This window comes from Pempheris klunzingeri, chromosome 14, assembly GCF_042242105.1.
Source record: "Pempheris klunzingeri isolate RE-2024b chromosome 14, fPemKlu1.hap1, whole genome shotgun sequence".
Lineage (NCBI taxonomy): Eukaryota > Metazoa > Chordata > Actinopteri > Acropomatiformes > Pempheridae > Pempheris > Pempheris klunzingeri.
This window is the reverse complement of record NC_092025.1, coordinates 14,771,430-14,787,239: the sequence shown is the minus strand read 5'-3', so window position 1 is coordinate 14,787,239 and position 15,810 is coordinate 14,771,430. Positions and strand designations below refer to the sequence as shown.

At 40.1% G+C, this 15,810-nt stretch overlaps 3 protein-coding genes across 3 annotated transcripts in view; 2 read left to right on the top strand and 1 right to left on the bottom strand.

The window, feature by feature from the left end:
* supt6h (SPT6 homolog, histone chaperone and transcription elongation factor) overlaps positions 1-15,524 on the top strand; it is a 63,095-nt gene extending 47,571 nt beyond the window's left edge. Inside the window, exon 37 of the mRNA XM_070843996.1 lies at positions 15,511-15,524. The gene's annotated coding sequence lies outside the window, so the exon portion shown is untranslated. The remainder of the gene's footprint in view (positions 1-15,510) is intronic.
* LOC139213390 (calpain-1 catalytic subunit-like) lies at positions 4,480-9,906 on the top strand. Its single transcript, XM_070844068.1, has 19 exons — positions 4,480-4,719; positions 4,849-4,936; positions 5,060-5,175; positions 5,295-5,428; positions 5,522-5,714; positions 5,787-5,861; positions 5,996-6,081; positions 6,263-6,334; positions 6,705-6,852; positions 7,391-7,402; positions 7,517-7,719; positions 7,869-8,013; positions 8,113-8,178; positions 8,310-8,367; positions 8,467-8,522; positions 8,925-9,003; positions 9,126-9,239; positions 9,446-9,498; positions 9,880-9,906. Exons 1-19 carry the CDS (start codon positions 4,480-4,482, stop codon positions 9,904-9,906), a joined length of 1,965 nt encoding a protein of 654 aa, XP_070700169.1.
* Positions 10,150-14,463, bottom strand: nsrp1 (nuclear speckle splicing regulatory protein 1). The gene is made up of 7 exons (XM_070844254.1): positions 14,436-14,463; positions 13,355-13,445; positions 13,188-13,244; positions 12,922-13,050; positions 12,443-12,650; positions 11,916-12,018; positions 10,150-11,823 (listed from the first exon to the last, which is right to left on the bottom strand). The coding sequence occupies exons 1-7, from the start codon at positions 14,453-14,455 to the stop codon at positions 11,013-11,015; spliced, it is 1,419 nt and encodes a 472-aa protein (XP_070700355.1). The 5' UTR covers positions 14,456-14,463; the 3' UTR covers positions 10,150-11,012.
* Positions 15,525-15,810: the final 286 nt, after the last annotated feature.

Sequence of the window (15,810 nt, the reverse complement as noted above, 5' to 3'; positions counted from 1 at the left end):
TATGCTAATATTTCTTTTTGTTATTTCAGCATTTTTGGTGAATAACGTGTTATTTCTCCAGCCTTAACACAATATGGTTTATGTGAGATGGCTTATAATGAAAGGCTTGTTTTGAGAATAGCGTGTATGCAACTTGTTGATAAAGAATTTGTCCCAAGGGCAACTCTAAGCCCCTTTACAGGAGCAGACTTAACAACAAAAATGTTTTTATGATATGTTGTATGTACTGACATGTTGGGAGCTTTTGGTGGTTCTTAGTGAACACTTGTCATTTCAAGATTAAAAAACGAGCATAAACTGAGATCCAGTATTTCATTTTTCCATATTATAACTTGTGCATACATCACAAACATGGCCATTATCTTAAACCTTGTAACTACAGTTTCAGAAATATGCTGGTTATCACAGCCTGGAAAACACATAAACTCACACCACCCACTTGATTTTTAGACATACTTACACTTAAGCAATAATACACTGATACTCAATACAGTAAGACATGTATGGAACATGTGTACTTACTGTGTTATTATTTGAATATAGTGCTGCACAACATTCTTTAAAAGCTGTCAACGTATATCTTGTCTAGACACGTTTTGTCCCAGAAGCAACTGTAAACCTAAAAGTGGAAGAAAAAAGTTTGGCAATAAAGAGCATGCTGAGAGAATTATTGTCACATATCAGCACACTGTTCCTGCAGCAGGTTTACATATATACGGTGACATTGGCACTTATGGCTTTACAATCTGCTCTGTGTGTGGTTGAATTGCCTTGTTTGTGCATTAACTCTGCAACAGTTCAGTAGCCATCTCACAACCCAAGTCCTTCACCTCCAATTCTTCCATCATCACTGGTGTATTTAATGCAATCTCTCAAAGATGTTTGCTCTGATATTTAATACCACTTAGTTATGTTTGTTTGTGCCAAAGACATTGTTTTGACACCATGCATGGAACAGTTCTTTGTTTGCATTAGTTTCTAAACTTGCATGTTTTTATATTGATGTTTTTATTAAGTGTGTGAGTAGCATGTACATGTAAATGGATGAAAATAAGTCTGCCTACTGTACAGTTCAAAAGTGTCCAAAAGAAGATTAAGTTTATATTCTTTATCTTCTTTTATCTATTTTTCATGTGGTTATTTGGGTTATATGTTTTGTAGCCTGTAGATGTTGCCTTTACTCGTGTCTTGAGAAACAAAAACCACCAAACTTTAATAAGTCATTTCAACCCCTTTCACTGGAAGTGTTTGTCAGTGGAGATTGTGGCTGTATGCTGGTATGCTGTATGCACCTGTTAGCGATGGGAGTGGCTGAGGCAGAATGATGGTTGGTGGTCACATACTTGTACCGCAATGAATTTTCTCATAAAATTATGATGAATTATTGTCAGCTGTCGTTACTTGCAATTTACTGTTGTTTTATGGTGTCATTAATATTTATTATAGCTTTCGACAGTAGTATGTGAGGTTTACAGTGTAATGCCTTGTCAGTAATATCCAATACTCCTAGTATTACTATTGTAATCTATCATCAGATCTTAATTCACAGGCTCCATGAAACTACCGATCAAACCTCTTTATTCTGCTTTAATTTTTCTATGTAATTGCCCAATACTTTTACAGTAATTCCCAGAAATTCTACTACTACAATTTGTCACTATATTGGTTATTTCACATATATATATATATTCACACTACTATATAATTAAGGATTGCCAGCATTCAACAGGAACAGGATCAGGATCAGGATCAACAGGATCTCTAAAAACTGTGTCTTCAGTTCAGCTCAAATATCAACAGTATGTGATATTGTAGAACATTGAGCACATTGAGTTTCCTTATAATGAAATGTGCTCTATGAATAAAATTGCATTGCTCTACATTACTTTACAACCTGGAAAGAATAAAACAGCACCAGCCACTATATTTTCTTACAGGCAATTTTTTTTTTTTACCTTTTTACTTTTAAGATTCAAAGCAATAACGATTGGGGCAATAGTACAGAAATCCTATCATTCCTAGACTGTTTGCACTGATACACAATTCTACACACCTGTTCTTTCTGTTGTTTGTGTAACATGAGCATTTGCGAGTGCTGCAGTGCAATATGCAAATAATGAACCATATTTCTTGAAAGCTGTCAACATACCATCTTCCAGAGACAGGGCAGAGTCCCAAGGGCAACGGTAAACCTTTAAGTGGAGGAAAACTGTGAGAATTATTGTCATGTGTCACGCATGTCATTATGTCTCGTCGTGTTTGTTAAGTTGCCTGTGTTCACTTGTGTTTAGTCTCGTCTCTCACTTCCAGTTTCTACCTGTTCCCCATTACCTCGTGTATATATTGTCTGTGTCTCCCTGTGTCCTGTGCCAGATCGTCTTGTCCTGTCATGCGTTCAAGTTGGCAACTATCTTGTCAAGCCCTTGGAGTTCATTGTATATAGCTACGTATTTTGTCATTGTCAAAGTCTGTAAGTATTGTTTGCCTGCCAGTCCTCAGTAAAGTGTTCATCTGTCTGAGAGTGTCCAGTGTCATGCTTTTGGGTCCTTCCTGGTCTAGTGCCTAATCCTAATAGTCATGTGACTTGCTGACAGCACACATTGTTTGTCAACAGGCATGCACACATACTATGACTGATTACTTAAATATTCTCATTCTGCTCTGTATCTGGTTGAATTGGCTTTTCCTAATCAGTCCATGATAAATGGTTTAGTGCATTAACTCTATAATTGTTCAGCAGCTATTTCACAGCCCAAGTTCAAATTGGCATGTCATCATCATTGGACAGATCCAATGAGGGTGCTCATAAAGGGGTTGTGCACTCGTTTATTCAATCTGCATAACAGTTCATCAACATCAACAACCACACCTCCTCCACCACTCCCAATCATTCCCCCGGGTTCCAATGCTTGGCCCCCTTCTGTTCATCCTCTACATGATCCTCCTTGGTAACCTCACACTTTGTCATGGTCTCCATTTCTACTGCTATGTCAATGACATCCAGCTACACTAAATCCATCACCACTGCAACTCACTCCACTCTGTCCAGCTGCTGCTCTGCCATTAAATCATGGATGCAAGCCAACTTCGAAAGTATGACATACCAGACATGATCATTATTGGTCCCAAATCCTTCACCAAAACTACACACAACTTCTGCAACACCATCAATAACTCCTCTCTGCCACTCTTTCCACCCAACGGCAACTCGTCCTTTGAACACCACGTGAATCAAATCACCAGAACTGTCTTTTTCCACCTGAAAAACATAGCTCATCTCTGCCTGTCACCACACGTGGGGTGATTCATTTCATCCTGAATGCATACATTTTCATTAATTTATCTTACTTATTTTCTTACTTTCATTTAACTGAGAATTGTTCTTCTTGTTTCTTAACACTTGAAGTGGCATGTCATTTCTTCTAGCTGGCAATGTTTTGACAGTTGTCAGGAACATATTTTGCCAGGGGCAAGCTTCACAAATTTCTCCATAATAGGATAGAGCAGTGATTCTCATTCATCATCCAACACACACGAAACCTGAATCTAAAATATGCAGAACATCATACTGCTATAGAGAAAACATGCATTTATGCATTGTCTATACCACTTATCCTTCAGGGTGAGATCAAATTGACTGAAATGACCAGAACATGCTGTTGATTGCATTGTACTTTGATAGGATTTTTCATCATACCTAACTCACAGCCAAAAAACAATCCTTACAATAAATCAGTGTGTAGACTTTGATCTGATGCCAAATCTCACATTTTCATGGTTAATATCTGAAGGCCATGTTTTTGTGCATTCCTCTTAGTCATTGTTGTTGTTGTCAGTTCATGAGTCTGATATGGATCTGCTCAAAAGTTGAAAGGGTTCTTCCTTGACCTATGCTACACTCTTGCTCCAACTTTCATGAAAATTGGGTCAGTATGTTTTTCTGTAATCACCATCACAAACAGACAGACAGAGGGCTCTGAAAACATAACCTCCATGGCACAGGAAAATAAAGAACAGAGAGAAAGTACAAAAATTATGTAAATGATGTGAAATTACGTGTGGAATTTCACAAGGAAAAGAGAGATGTGTGCAGTCAGGCCTGTCACTGAAATGACAGGAGACAATGAGAATGTCAAGTTGTGTTTCAGTGGAGGTGATGATTGATTTATAGCACAAAACCAGTTTTCCTGGTTAGAAACATCACAGTCCCCTGTAATTTTAACATTGCGTTTTGGGGGTGGGTCTGACTACAGTCTTATGTAAAACCGTATGTATTTAAGTCAGGGAAAGTCTGCTGCAAAGACCAGACTGGACATCTCCAAGTCACTTGTGAGGAAGCAGCACTTGATTGCAGCAGTCACAGGTAATTATCTCCATCCATCTCTGACACACAGCTTTTGCCTTTCAAATTGGACTCAGTTTTCTCTTATTTTGTCCTTGTTCTTGCATCTCAGGGTCTGTCTGAAGCCTCTTGTCAACATGCCTGAAACTGGAACTTGCACCTCTATCATCAACTTGCGTTACCAAGATGGCAGTGAGGGGAGCCCCAGCAACCCTGCCAAGTTCAACAACCAAGACTATGCACAGCTGAAAGACAACAACCTCCGCAGAAGGAAACTGTTTGTGGACAGCACCTTCCCACCTGACAACCGATCTCTGGGAGACCTGCCTGCTTTAACCAGCTGGCAGGAGGATGAAGTCGAGTGGCTTCGACCTGCGGTAGATTACTTTAAAATATGCACTCAAGAATGCACATTTTTGCATTGTGATGACTTGCCTTTTTCTCATGTTTATGTCTATACATGCATCTGATTTATTTCCTTGTGTATTTCCTGCTGTGTTGTCCAGGACATCCTGAAAGCACAAGGCAACGACAGTGAGCCTCATTTCTGTACGAAAGGAGCCTCACGGTTTGACTTTGGCCAAGGCAGAGTGGGTAAGCAAGGATCTTTTTGACTTACAGTGAAAGACAACAGAACATTTTGAAAAGTTTAACTATGTGGTAGTGCATGTGCAAATTTTGCAAATATTTGAAGTGTTTGCTTTCCTTGTTTACCAGGTAATTGCTGGTTTCTGGCTGCAATTTCCTCACTGACTTTCTCGAAAGGCCTGATGGTGCAAGTTGTGCCCATGGACCAGTCCTTCAGCAATTATGCAGGGATATTTCACTTCAGGGTAAAGGATTTAATGATGAATATGTCTGTTAAACCAGCACTTTCACAATACATCTAAACAATACTGTACAGCCTGGTCATCAACTGACTTGTAATTCTCATGTATCTTTGCCGTGTCAGTTCTGGAGGTTCGGCAAGTGGGTGGAGGTTGTCATTGATGACCACCTGCCAACACTCAACAAACAGTTACTGTCTGTGGACTCCAAAGCTGGAAATGAGTTCTGGGTTCCACTGCTGGAAAAAGCATATGCCAAGTACGAACAGATCACTCACACAACATCAAGCACAGTAGTTCACAGTTGTGGCGCTCCCTAACACCAGAACATCATTTTTTCTGTCTCTCTCAGAGTGTGTGGTTCATACGCAGACATGAACGCTGGTTTACCGTCAGAGGCCTGCAAGGATTTCAGTGGAGGCGTGCACATGACTTACAAACTCAGGGAGTCCCACTCTGCAGGACATGACGATGACCTGTGGATGCAGCTCACCAGAGCCACTGGGTGCAAATCAATGGTTTGCTGTGGAACTGCTCCCAAAGGGGTAAGAACCAATTTCTTAGAGCAAAAAATTAAAAGTCAAACTGCGGTAATTTAACTGTCTTGCCCATTTCAGGGTCCATTGGTGAACACTGTAGCAGACACGGGATTGGTGGATGCACATGCCTATTCTGTCACAGCAGTCACTGAGGTAAAGTTCATGTGTGCAGCTGAGGGGACGGGCTAGAATAAGAGGGGTTTAATTGCCAGCAAGGTTTTATCAGAAATAATCTGGTATTGGCTGGAGGTATTTACTATAATAGAAGTTTCTGATTTCACCCTTAGGTAACGTATTACGGCTCCAAAGTGAGGCTGGTGAGAATCATGAACCCCTGGGGCAAACAGGAGTGGAACGGAAAATGGAGTGACAAGTACTTGAATTGTTTATACATCCACTCATATGTGCATATCATAGCAATAGAAAAAAAAGGTTGACACTGCTCTACAACTGAAGACGAATTATTTTCATGTGAAGAAAAATAACTAAGAACGAATCTATTGAGCTTCAGTGTGTTGAATATTGTCACTGATTTATTTTCCTCTTGTGCTCAGGTCAAGGATGTGGCAGAGAGTGGGCCCAGAGGATCGGGAGAGGTGCTTTGACCGTGACGATGGAGAGTTCTGGTAAAGAAGTTAAATCAAAAGTACCATGTGAAGTTTTCTTGTAAACAGACACAATCAGTGTTTCTCCACTCTCTTCCTCATAAAACATGAAAATTATAATGTATGCCAGCTTGCAACTTTTCTGTTTTCTGTTGTGTTCTCACTACCAACTGACAATCAGTGGGACAGTGTGAAAACGTGTGTGTGCAAGTGCTTCCTTGCCATAAAAACATTGCTCTATAGTGCTACTAGTGGTCAAAAGCTCCACAGGACTTTTTAAAACAATGAGGCCTGATAATAACTGAACAAGATCACGTTTTATTTTTCATGATGAAGATTGAGTAAACGGTACAACTGTAATGTAACTGCAGTATTTTTGCTTAACTGCCAGGATGGCGTTGGACGACTTCTGTCACTACTTCTCAATGGTGTCCATCTGCTGTGAGAACCCCAACTTTATTGATGGTGACCTCACCTGCCAGTGGCAATGCCAGATTTATGATGGCAAGTGGGTGGCAGGGAGCTCTGCTGGAGGCAACGTGAATAGTTGTAAGCCCAAGTCGTTCGTTCACCTTCACTTTAACTATAGCTGCAAGGACAAGATGTTTGTTGTGTCTTTTTCCTTTTGCATGTACAAGCACAAAAACCACCATTCTGTCTCTGAAGTGTCATCTGCTTTGTATCTGCAGCTCTCTTTGAAACAAATCCTCAGTATCGCATCCAGGTGTCTGTAATAGACAAGGAGGAGAAAAAAGACAAAAATATCCTGCTTTCTCTGATGCAGAAACCTCACCATGAGAATCGTAAAAAGATAAGATCCTATCCAATTGGACTTACCCTCTATAAGGTTTGTGTCCTGAGATTTGGTTTAATATTTACTAATGACTGAATAAAACCAAATGCTGTATGGAAAATAGAAAAATTATGAAACACAAAGAAAATAAATAAAAAATGCTTAATGTGAAGCAAAGGAATTCACAAAACAGTCATTGTTTTACACTCTTCCTGTAACTAGAATTTTTGACTGATTGGGGAAACTGTATAATGACATTCTTCTTCCCATTTCACATCCAACAGATTCCTGCAGGGGTAAGAACAAATCTCACACTCAAAGCAAATCCCACATTTGAATAATCTGAATAATGCAATTTGATGCTCTGGAGGCAATTTCATCAGATTAAATAAGATTCGTGTTCTTTCCAGACACCAGAAGGACGCCTGCGCTCGTCCTTCTTCAGGTCAAACAGGCCTATAAAGGACTCACAGAGTTACACCTATGAGAGAGACCTGATTGAGCAGCACAGTCTGCAGCCTGGAGAGTATGTGATCATCCCTTCCACCATGAAGTCCTACATGACTGCAGACTTCGTTCTCTCTGTGTACTCCAAGTCTGAGACTAAAATCAGGTAAGGACTTCCTGATATTTGACACATAGTATGAGTCCCAATTGAGACTCTTACACTGACAACAAGGATTAGTAAAAATGATCCCGTAGCAGAAAATGATTGGTGGCGTTGGAGGCAGATTTGATTAACAGATTCTCTTCCGCATCCAGTCCCCATGAACACGGTGACGACGACGACCATGACCATGACCATGACCATGATGATGATCATGACCATGACGATGATCATGACCATGACCATGATGATGACCATGACGATGACCATGAAGAAGAGGACAAGTTAATTCTTCCTGAGGTATGGAAAATTACACACCTGTGCTGTAAGTTAGGGAGCGGGGAAGTCTTTTTTTGCCAACTTGACATCTGATCCATTAATTTGTTACATTAACTTTAGATACCAGGTGGTGGCAATGATACCCAAGATCCCACCCGTGCCATGTTCAACCGCTACGCTAATCAGGTGTGTTATTTTCATCCACTTCCATCTGCCTTAAAATCTGTCTCTCACCACTCATCTGTCTGCTTCTCCATTTCTCCTTTTTTCTGATATCAGTCAATCACAGTTATTGTTGTTTCTGTGTCTGGCGACAGAATGGTGAGCTGAGTGCCAGACAGCTCCAGAAGCTCTTGAATGACAGGTTCCCTCACGGTGAGATGACTTTAACCACACGTGCTTTCAAAACATTCAAAATCCTACATCAATAATTGTGAATTATGACTCCAACTTTGATTTTCACTGTGTTCACAGGAACCTCTTATGGCTTTGGTTTGGATACCTGCAGGAGCATGATGGCTCAGGTGGACGTATCCTAAAAAGAAAATTTCAAATGTTTAATCTTGTTTTTCTTATCTCAGAAATTACCCTACAGTATCATGACAGAGAGTTACAAGTCAAAAACATTCTGATCAGAAGTATAAATTGTTTGTCAAGTGTTTTTGCTGAAACAATCCTTAACGTGCAAAGACCGACCGAAGGATGAAAATGTCCTTCAGTGAATTCTCAACTCTCTGGAAGAAGATTCATGAGTACAAGGTAACACAGCAAATAAGAAGGAGGGGGTGGGGGTAAAGACATATTTCAATGCAATCAATCTAATTTTCAGAGTTTTATTTACCTGAGATGCTGTGCAATTATTGATTAAAAAGCTGGCATACATGTTTAAAGTGCTCTTAGTTTCTAAATGTTGTTTATTCTTTTTTTTGCAGAAACTCTTCCATCGCTTCGATTTGAACAGAAGCGGATCCCTGTCTGACTATGAGATCCAGAAGGCAATTGAGAGTTCAGGTAACACTGGTTATTGATCTAAACTTTACTAAAATGTCATCATAAGCTCACACCAATACAAAAAAAAAAGAGGAACGTGCTTCATTGTAACTGGACTATTTTTCTGTTTGTGTCCACACCAGGAATGGACATGGACAACGGCATGGTGAGGCTGATGATGTTCCGCTATTCCGGCTTCTCATCCACCTCCTTGGAGAGCTTCATCATTCTCATGTTACGCCTAGAGACTATGTCAGGTGAGTGACATGGCAGACACTGAACGCATCGCTTTCAGAGCCACACTCCTCTGAGAGAATTTTGGCTTTTGTGTCTAAAGAGCTAATCCTTGATTCCTCAAATCTGTTCTCAACACTGATGACAGGTTTGAACAGTGCACAGTATTAGTGTATTCTTTAAGCTTATGTTGCAAGAATGTGACATTTGTGACTTATTTTCTTAACAGATGTCTTCAAGAACAGATCATCAGATGGAGTGATCAGCATGACCTGGACCGAGGCAAGTCCACTTTCACTTCCACTTCCACTTTCCCAATTTCCACTTATCCTTTTCTTTCTCAATATATATAAAAAAAATTGACATAAACAAAGAAGAAATTGCACAATAATTCACATAATCTACTGAAGTAAAAGTAAATAGTCCTGCATTTAAATAGTCATTTCAGTATGTATTATTGGTAAAATGTGTGTGAAGTAACAAAAGTGAAAAGTGCTCATGATGTAGAATTGTATTATGAGTACAATATTAGTAGCATAAAATGCAAAAAGTACAGTGCTTGGATAGATGCACTTTATTCCACCACTGTAGTGTGCAGCCTATTCTGTTCAGATGTTATTTAACCCCTCAGATACTAACAATTGTACAATTGTTGTGTTTCAGTGGAGCGACATCTCCATGTACAACTAGATCAAAGCTGATGCAGGAGCAAAGGAGACACTAGAGAAGATTCTTGCAATCAAACTCTGCTTTTATTAGAAGTGATGTCTTCCGTTGTAAAACCAGTGAAGTAAGACGTTTCTGTGATCACATTGTCCTTGTGAAATAAACGTTGTTACCCTCTGAATTGTGAGATGAAATCTTAATTCTTGTAAACACTTTGAACACCGAACTGCAAAAGACCCCAGAACAAACAGGAAACAACAGAAGTAATTGTGGACCTGAAACTAGTTTATTACTCATCAGAGACGATGTCAGAAAGATACAAAACCTCAACAGAAGTGATCAAACACAACATCAATGGCTCAGGACATTCCACATTCATCCCTCTTCCAAATGAAACAATATGATAAAATGTCCTATATACACTCACTCCTTTATGTGATGTTACAACAGGTTCTTTGTCAAAACTTATATTTACACGTCAGCACTCTTATTTCACAATAGTAAATCAAAAATCTGCCTATTCAAGTCCCCAGTACTGTCCACATCTATTGAGACCGTCAGCACACTCTGCTGTTTGAATCTGTCCAGTGCAACGTATGGTGTAGTCACTGGTTACAGGATCAGGTAGGTTTTTTTTTTTTCAACAAATCCCATGAAAAGACTAAACCCAACAATGAACTAACCCCAGAAACCCCCTAGTCTGTGTAGCCAAAGACTGATGTAGCTTCTGTTGTTGTCCAACACTATTAAAAACACACATCAGTACACTAAACCTTTACACTGGTCACAATGCCACATACACTGGTTTGTCACTGTAAATACTTACTAGTGCACCAAATGGGAATTAATCCACCGCTGGAAATGACTTGGACATTTACTTGTGTTTGAGGAACATTTGCTAAAAACTACAGCACCCAGCTGTTTTAGGGAAATTATTGAGTCTTGAAAAGAAAATCAAATTAAACTTTTGAGGATTTACATTTGGTAACAGGGCTGGAGAGTCGGCAGAAGAAGAAACTAACGCATTGTTGGTTTCGATGTTTTCATAGGATATGCAAAGAAAAACACAACATAACATTAGCTTGGTTTTCTAAACTGAGATAAAGATTGTGGGTCTGTGTCGGCTGCTCTCAGTCCTCCTCCTTCTCTATGTAGGGCTTACAGGCCGAGCGTGCCATCTGCCTGGCCATGTACCTCTCTCGTGCCGAGCTCACGGTCTGATCCGTGCTGCGCTTTGCAAACTTGTTCGCCTTTTCCTCGTCTTCCTGCCTCTGTTCATCTTCTTTTCCCTTTTTGTGTTCTTTATCCGCTTCCTTCTTTTCTGGGTCTATGTCTTCCGTCTTCACTGCCCTCTCCTTCTCTGCTTCTCTCCTCCTCTCCTTCTCTTCTTCTCGATCTTTGTCCTTCCGCCTGTCTTCATCTGGATCCCTCCTCTTCTCTCTCTCCCCGTTCTTATCCCTCTCTCTGTCTTTAGGGCTCCTCTCCCTCCTCCCGTGCCTGTCTTCCCGCTCTGTGTCGCCCTTGCCTCTGCTTCTGTCATCTTCTCTTCCTCTGTCTCTATCTCTGTCTTTTTTTCTGTCCCTGTCATCTCTTCGTCCTCCGTGTCTGTCATCCCTTTCCCTTCCCCTGTTTTTGTCTCTGTCTCTGTCTCTGTCTCTATCTCTGTCCCTCCCTCTGTCTCTGTCTTGATCCCTATGGCTCTTCTTATGTCTGTCCCTCTCTTTCTCCCTGTCTTTCTCCTCTCCACTCCCTGATGAAGGCGACCTCTGTCTGTATTGGCGTTTTGAGTGTGTAGAGCCTACTGCAGGCTTGTTAAACCCAGATTTCTGCCCATGCCCCTCCTCATTGTCGCTGCATGGACTTGGGATATTATCATGGTCCACTGGTGAGGGAACAGGTGAAGTCCTCTCAGTGTCTTTTGAACCCTTTGAGATTTGAGTTCTGTGGAAACAGAGAGAGAGATCAATTTGAAGGTCCAGAATAGTTATGTGTGTGCTTGTTGGATAAGCAAGTAATGCAGAGCTATGACTGACTTGTTTGCTGAGCGATCTGGTATCGCCTCCTCTCCTACAGTCTGGTTCAGCAGGTGCCGGTAAAAGCCGCTCAAGTCTTTTTGTTTCTTCACATCCAGAGCAGCTGAGCAAACCAGAAACAATCCAAACAAATCACTTACATTGTTTCACATAATATTCACATTTCAATAACTTTTTGAAATACATCTCTTCAAGTTATGCTTCATGTGCCCCACAGAAGGTTATACTTCCCCAACTGCATTGGCACAATAAAATGCATTGAAGTAATTGAAGCAATCATGTTAAATTACCCTGATTAACTTTTTTTTTGCTTTTGATAAAGCATCTGAAAGACCATCAGGCTATTTTCAAATTGTTTTCACAATATCCAGATTGGTTAGAGATTACAAAAAGTTGCTTTCAGCAAATCCAATTTAAGATACATTCATATGCTGTTTGATATGTCTGGAGCTCAAAGTCCCATCATATCACTTACGACAAAATCATATTTGCTTGCAGTCTAAAAATAGTTGCAGTGTCAGTCTAACCTTCCATCGCCGCCTCTCTCTTCTCTCTCTCCCGCTCCTCCTCCTGCTCCAGCAGTTTTTGCTTGTAGGCAGAGGTAACGTAAGCCTCTTTATCTGCAAACTGCTCTCCCTCTGCCTCTCTTTCCTTCTGGATCTTCCTCTCTTCCCTTCGTTCTTGTTCTTTCTTTCGGTCCTCAACAGCTTTCATTAGCTGGTGGATGTACTTTGGCTGTAATAAAGCAACACAGTCAAAAGAATTAATCAAGTAAATATTTCTGAGGAGGCTTTTCTTCACCAGCAGGACGTTAGAACTCAATATCAGAAAACAGCAGCATAACAGCACAGGGAATCAGTGTCTTGCTCCAACATATTTTAGCAGAGTGCATGCTGGCCAAAGCAATCTATAACTATTAGATCACCCTGATATCCCAGTGTTAACAACTGCAGCAATACAACAAATTTACACTACATTTATACTACATCAACATAAATGAGATTACCCTTTTGTCAGCACCTCGCAGAACTTTTTTGTTGTTCTCAAGTCTCTGGTTTTGAATGTCATCGTACACAGCATCGTAGTCATATACAGTGCTGTCCTCTTCCAGGGCCTTCTGCATCTCCAGACGTGTCTTTAGACAGACAGAAAAACAGAAAAAAAAGACCAGAAAAACGTAAATCACAGAAGAATGACTGTGTTCAATTTAAAAAAAAGGTAAAACAATTTATAGCAATAAGTCACATTAAGTCCTTATATTCTTCCTCTCACCTGCTTCATCATCTTCTTTTTGACAGCTTCTCTCTGCAGACTCTCTCCAACAGAGGTCTGAGGTAGAAAGCATATTCAGTGTAATTGGACAGAAGCCAGCTAACACACCAAATAATACAGTTTTTTTTATTTTTTTTTATTTCCTTTACATAAATCTCTTTGCCCACCTCATCATCTGAGTCATCCCCAAACACTGAGGGCTTCTGCAAAATTGCCGTCTTTGATGCTCCTTTCTTCTGTGGCAAGATCAGCCCGTACCTTGTAGACAATCAGGAAACAAGGCTTCTTAAAACCTGTCCTACAAAAACCATCTGTACTTGCATTGTACATGTGAAACGTTCAAAGGCTGTCATTTATTAGAAAACTGACTCTTGTGGGACAAGGATGCTTGTCTGACACTATCACTGAGGCAGCCATTAGAATAAACAGCAAATAAAGTAGTAGTGTTTTATGCTTCATTTTGGCAATGACTATCTGGAAGCTACAAATAACAAAAAACACCCCTCTGTATGATGGTAAATAGTTCAACAGCACCACAAGCATCCTCCAAACTGACCATACAGTTGAATCTAAACCTCTCTGGAACAGTTTCAGAGAAAAATCTGAACACCATAATCTTCATGAAGGGAGGATGTGTTGCAGGGTTGTTGCAGTTGTACACTGCATTAGTTTAGTTAGGTGTACCTAGCAAATTTGTCCCATTTTCCAGTGGCAACAATGGATTATTAACCACAGACTGTAAAATAACTCGTTTATGAGACAGGTGACTATATGCACACATAAGGTTAAGCTCACTTTTCAGAGTAATCTGTTGTGTACCGAACAGACAAATAAAAAATAACGCTTAACTAAAACAAATCTGCCAAATTAACTGCAGTTTGAATGACTCATATGATATATATAGGTTGTGTTTTCTTTCTCTAATAATCAAAACAGCTACGAAGCGGTGGGTAAATATTTGGGAGGTGTGTAAAAGTCAACATTTAGAGCTTTATACAAACAAAACAGAAGTTATTATCGTCAGGTAGCCGATTTATATGCGAAGTTAGCATAACGTTAGCATATCGCTAACTAGCAGCAGCAATGGACGACCCTCCGTTTTCACAATAAACCCTGATGTAAAACACCACCGCTGCTACAGTACATTAGGTTATCGATCCTGCTTTTAACTACAACTCCAGCCAAGTGATACAGCAGCCGCTTCAGTGAACGTTTAGTCAAGATCACGTTAGCATGTTTGCTCCTTACTGTTTTGTAGGGACCGCCATCTTGCTCTGCTGACTGTGAACGAGCACCGACAGATTCGACACATTTGAATAAAAACTCATAAATTAGCATTTCTATTGTGTTACATTTATACACACTTCAGCTACCATGTGAATATATCCACCCCACAAAATGGCCGATATTTATAATCTCTGTTATTTTTTCCTCTGTTCACTAAAATGAATGTTGTGAATGTGCGGATGTCAATTGTTCAATAAATCTAAGTGACGCCGATGAACAAAATGTGATTTATCACTGTTTAAAATCACCTAAAATACCGTGATATAAAAAAACATATTACCATAGATCCCTGTGCCAACTATTAAAAACGCTATAATGATGGATGTGTTGCTTTTGTTGCTGTTATGTCCAACAATAGATGGCGATATTGCTCCAAAGTGTAACTCATTGATCAGTCAAACAATACACCAATTAATCCACGCAGGTAATGCAGAGAAATGAGTGTCCCCAGATCCTAGTTGTGAAATGTCAGTTTAATAAAAAGAGATTACGAGACAACAGTAAACTTTAAAGAATAACGGAATTCACTTGGCTAACTGGATGAAATAGTAAAACTTCGTTAATAAATAATAATCATAATCCTGGATACAATCACTGGAACTTTATCACTGGAAATTTTAATGATTAAATGTTCTACAGAATTCTTATCAAGAAAACCAGCAGTGTTCACAGACTTAAAAACTAACCACTACACTATACACAGAGGGACAGGGTTCAATTGAGTTTTATATTTGAAATTTACATTTAAGGCCTATGAATTATTTCAAGTACTAAAGCAAAATAACCCTGTGGTTGTGTGAAAATATTGCAGCTCTTGTTTTGGTGATTTTCGTGTTCTCGCTCCACTCCCTTTCAACAACAACCTCACCCTCAACACGAACAAAACTAAGGATATGATAGTGGACATGAGGAAGGAGAGGAGCCCTCATCAGCCACTGCTCATTAGAGGTCAGGAAGGGTGAGCACCTTCAAATATCTGGGGGTCCACATCAACGAGGACCTCACCTGGACACTGAACACCACACAGCTGGTGAAGAAGGCCCAGCAGCGGCTGTACTTCCTAGGGAGGCTGAGGAGGTTTGGCATGTCATCAAAAATCCTCACCAACTTCTACAGCTGCGTTGTTGAGTCTATCTTAACCGGCTGCAGCACCACCACAAACGCCTGCAGAGAGTGGTGAAGACCGCATCCAAGATCACCAGGACTCCCCTGCCCTCTCTGCAGAGCATCTGCAGAGCACATTATGTAAATACTGTATATTTATATTAGTAATAGTAGTTTATATCTTATAGTCTTCTCCTGCATGCCACTTTTTTACTTTTTTTTAGTCTTTTAC

Bases quoted from the DNA above. Each gene is read 5' to 3' on its own strand.
- nsrp1 (XM_070844254.1), bottom strand. From the start codon at position 14,455: ATGGCGGTCCCTACAAAACA. The intron at 13,446-14,435 runs GTAAGGAGCAAA...ATTGTCTACAAG, and splicing joins ATGGCGGTCCCTACAAAACA to GTACGGGCTGATCTTGCCAC. The intron at 12,019-12,442 runs GTTAGACTGACA...TGGTTTGCTCAG, and splicing joins GAGAGAGGCGGCGATGGAAG to CTGCTCTGGATGTGAAGAAA.
- LOC139213390 (XM_070844068.1), top strand. From the start codon at position 4,480: ATGCCTGAAACTGGAACTTGCACCTCTATCATCAACTTGCGTTACCAA. The intron at 6,082-6,262 runs GTACTTGAATTG...TCTTGTGCTCAG, and splicing joins AACGGAAAATGGAGTGACAA to GTCAAGGATGTGGCAGAGAG. The intron at 9,240-9,445 runs GTGAGTGACATG...TTTTCTTAACAG, and splicing joins ACGCCTAGAGACTATGTCAG to ATGTCTTCAAGAACAGATCA.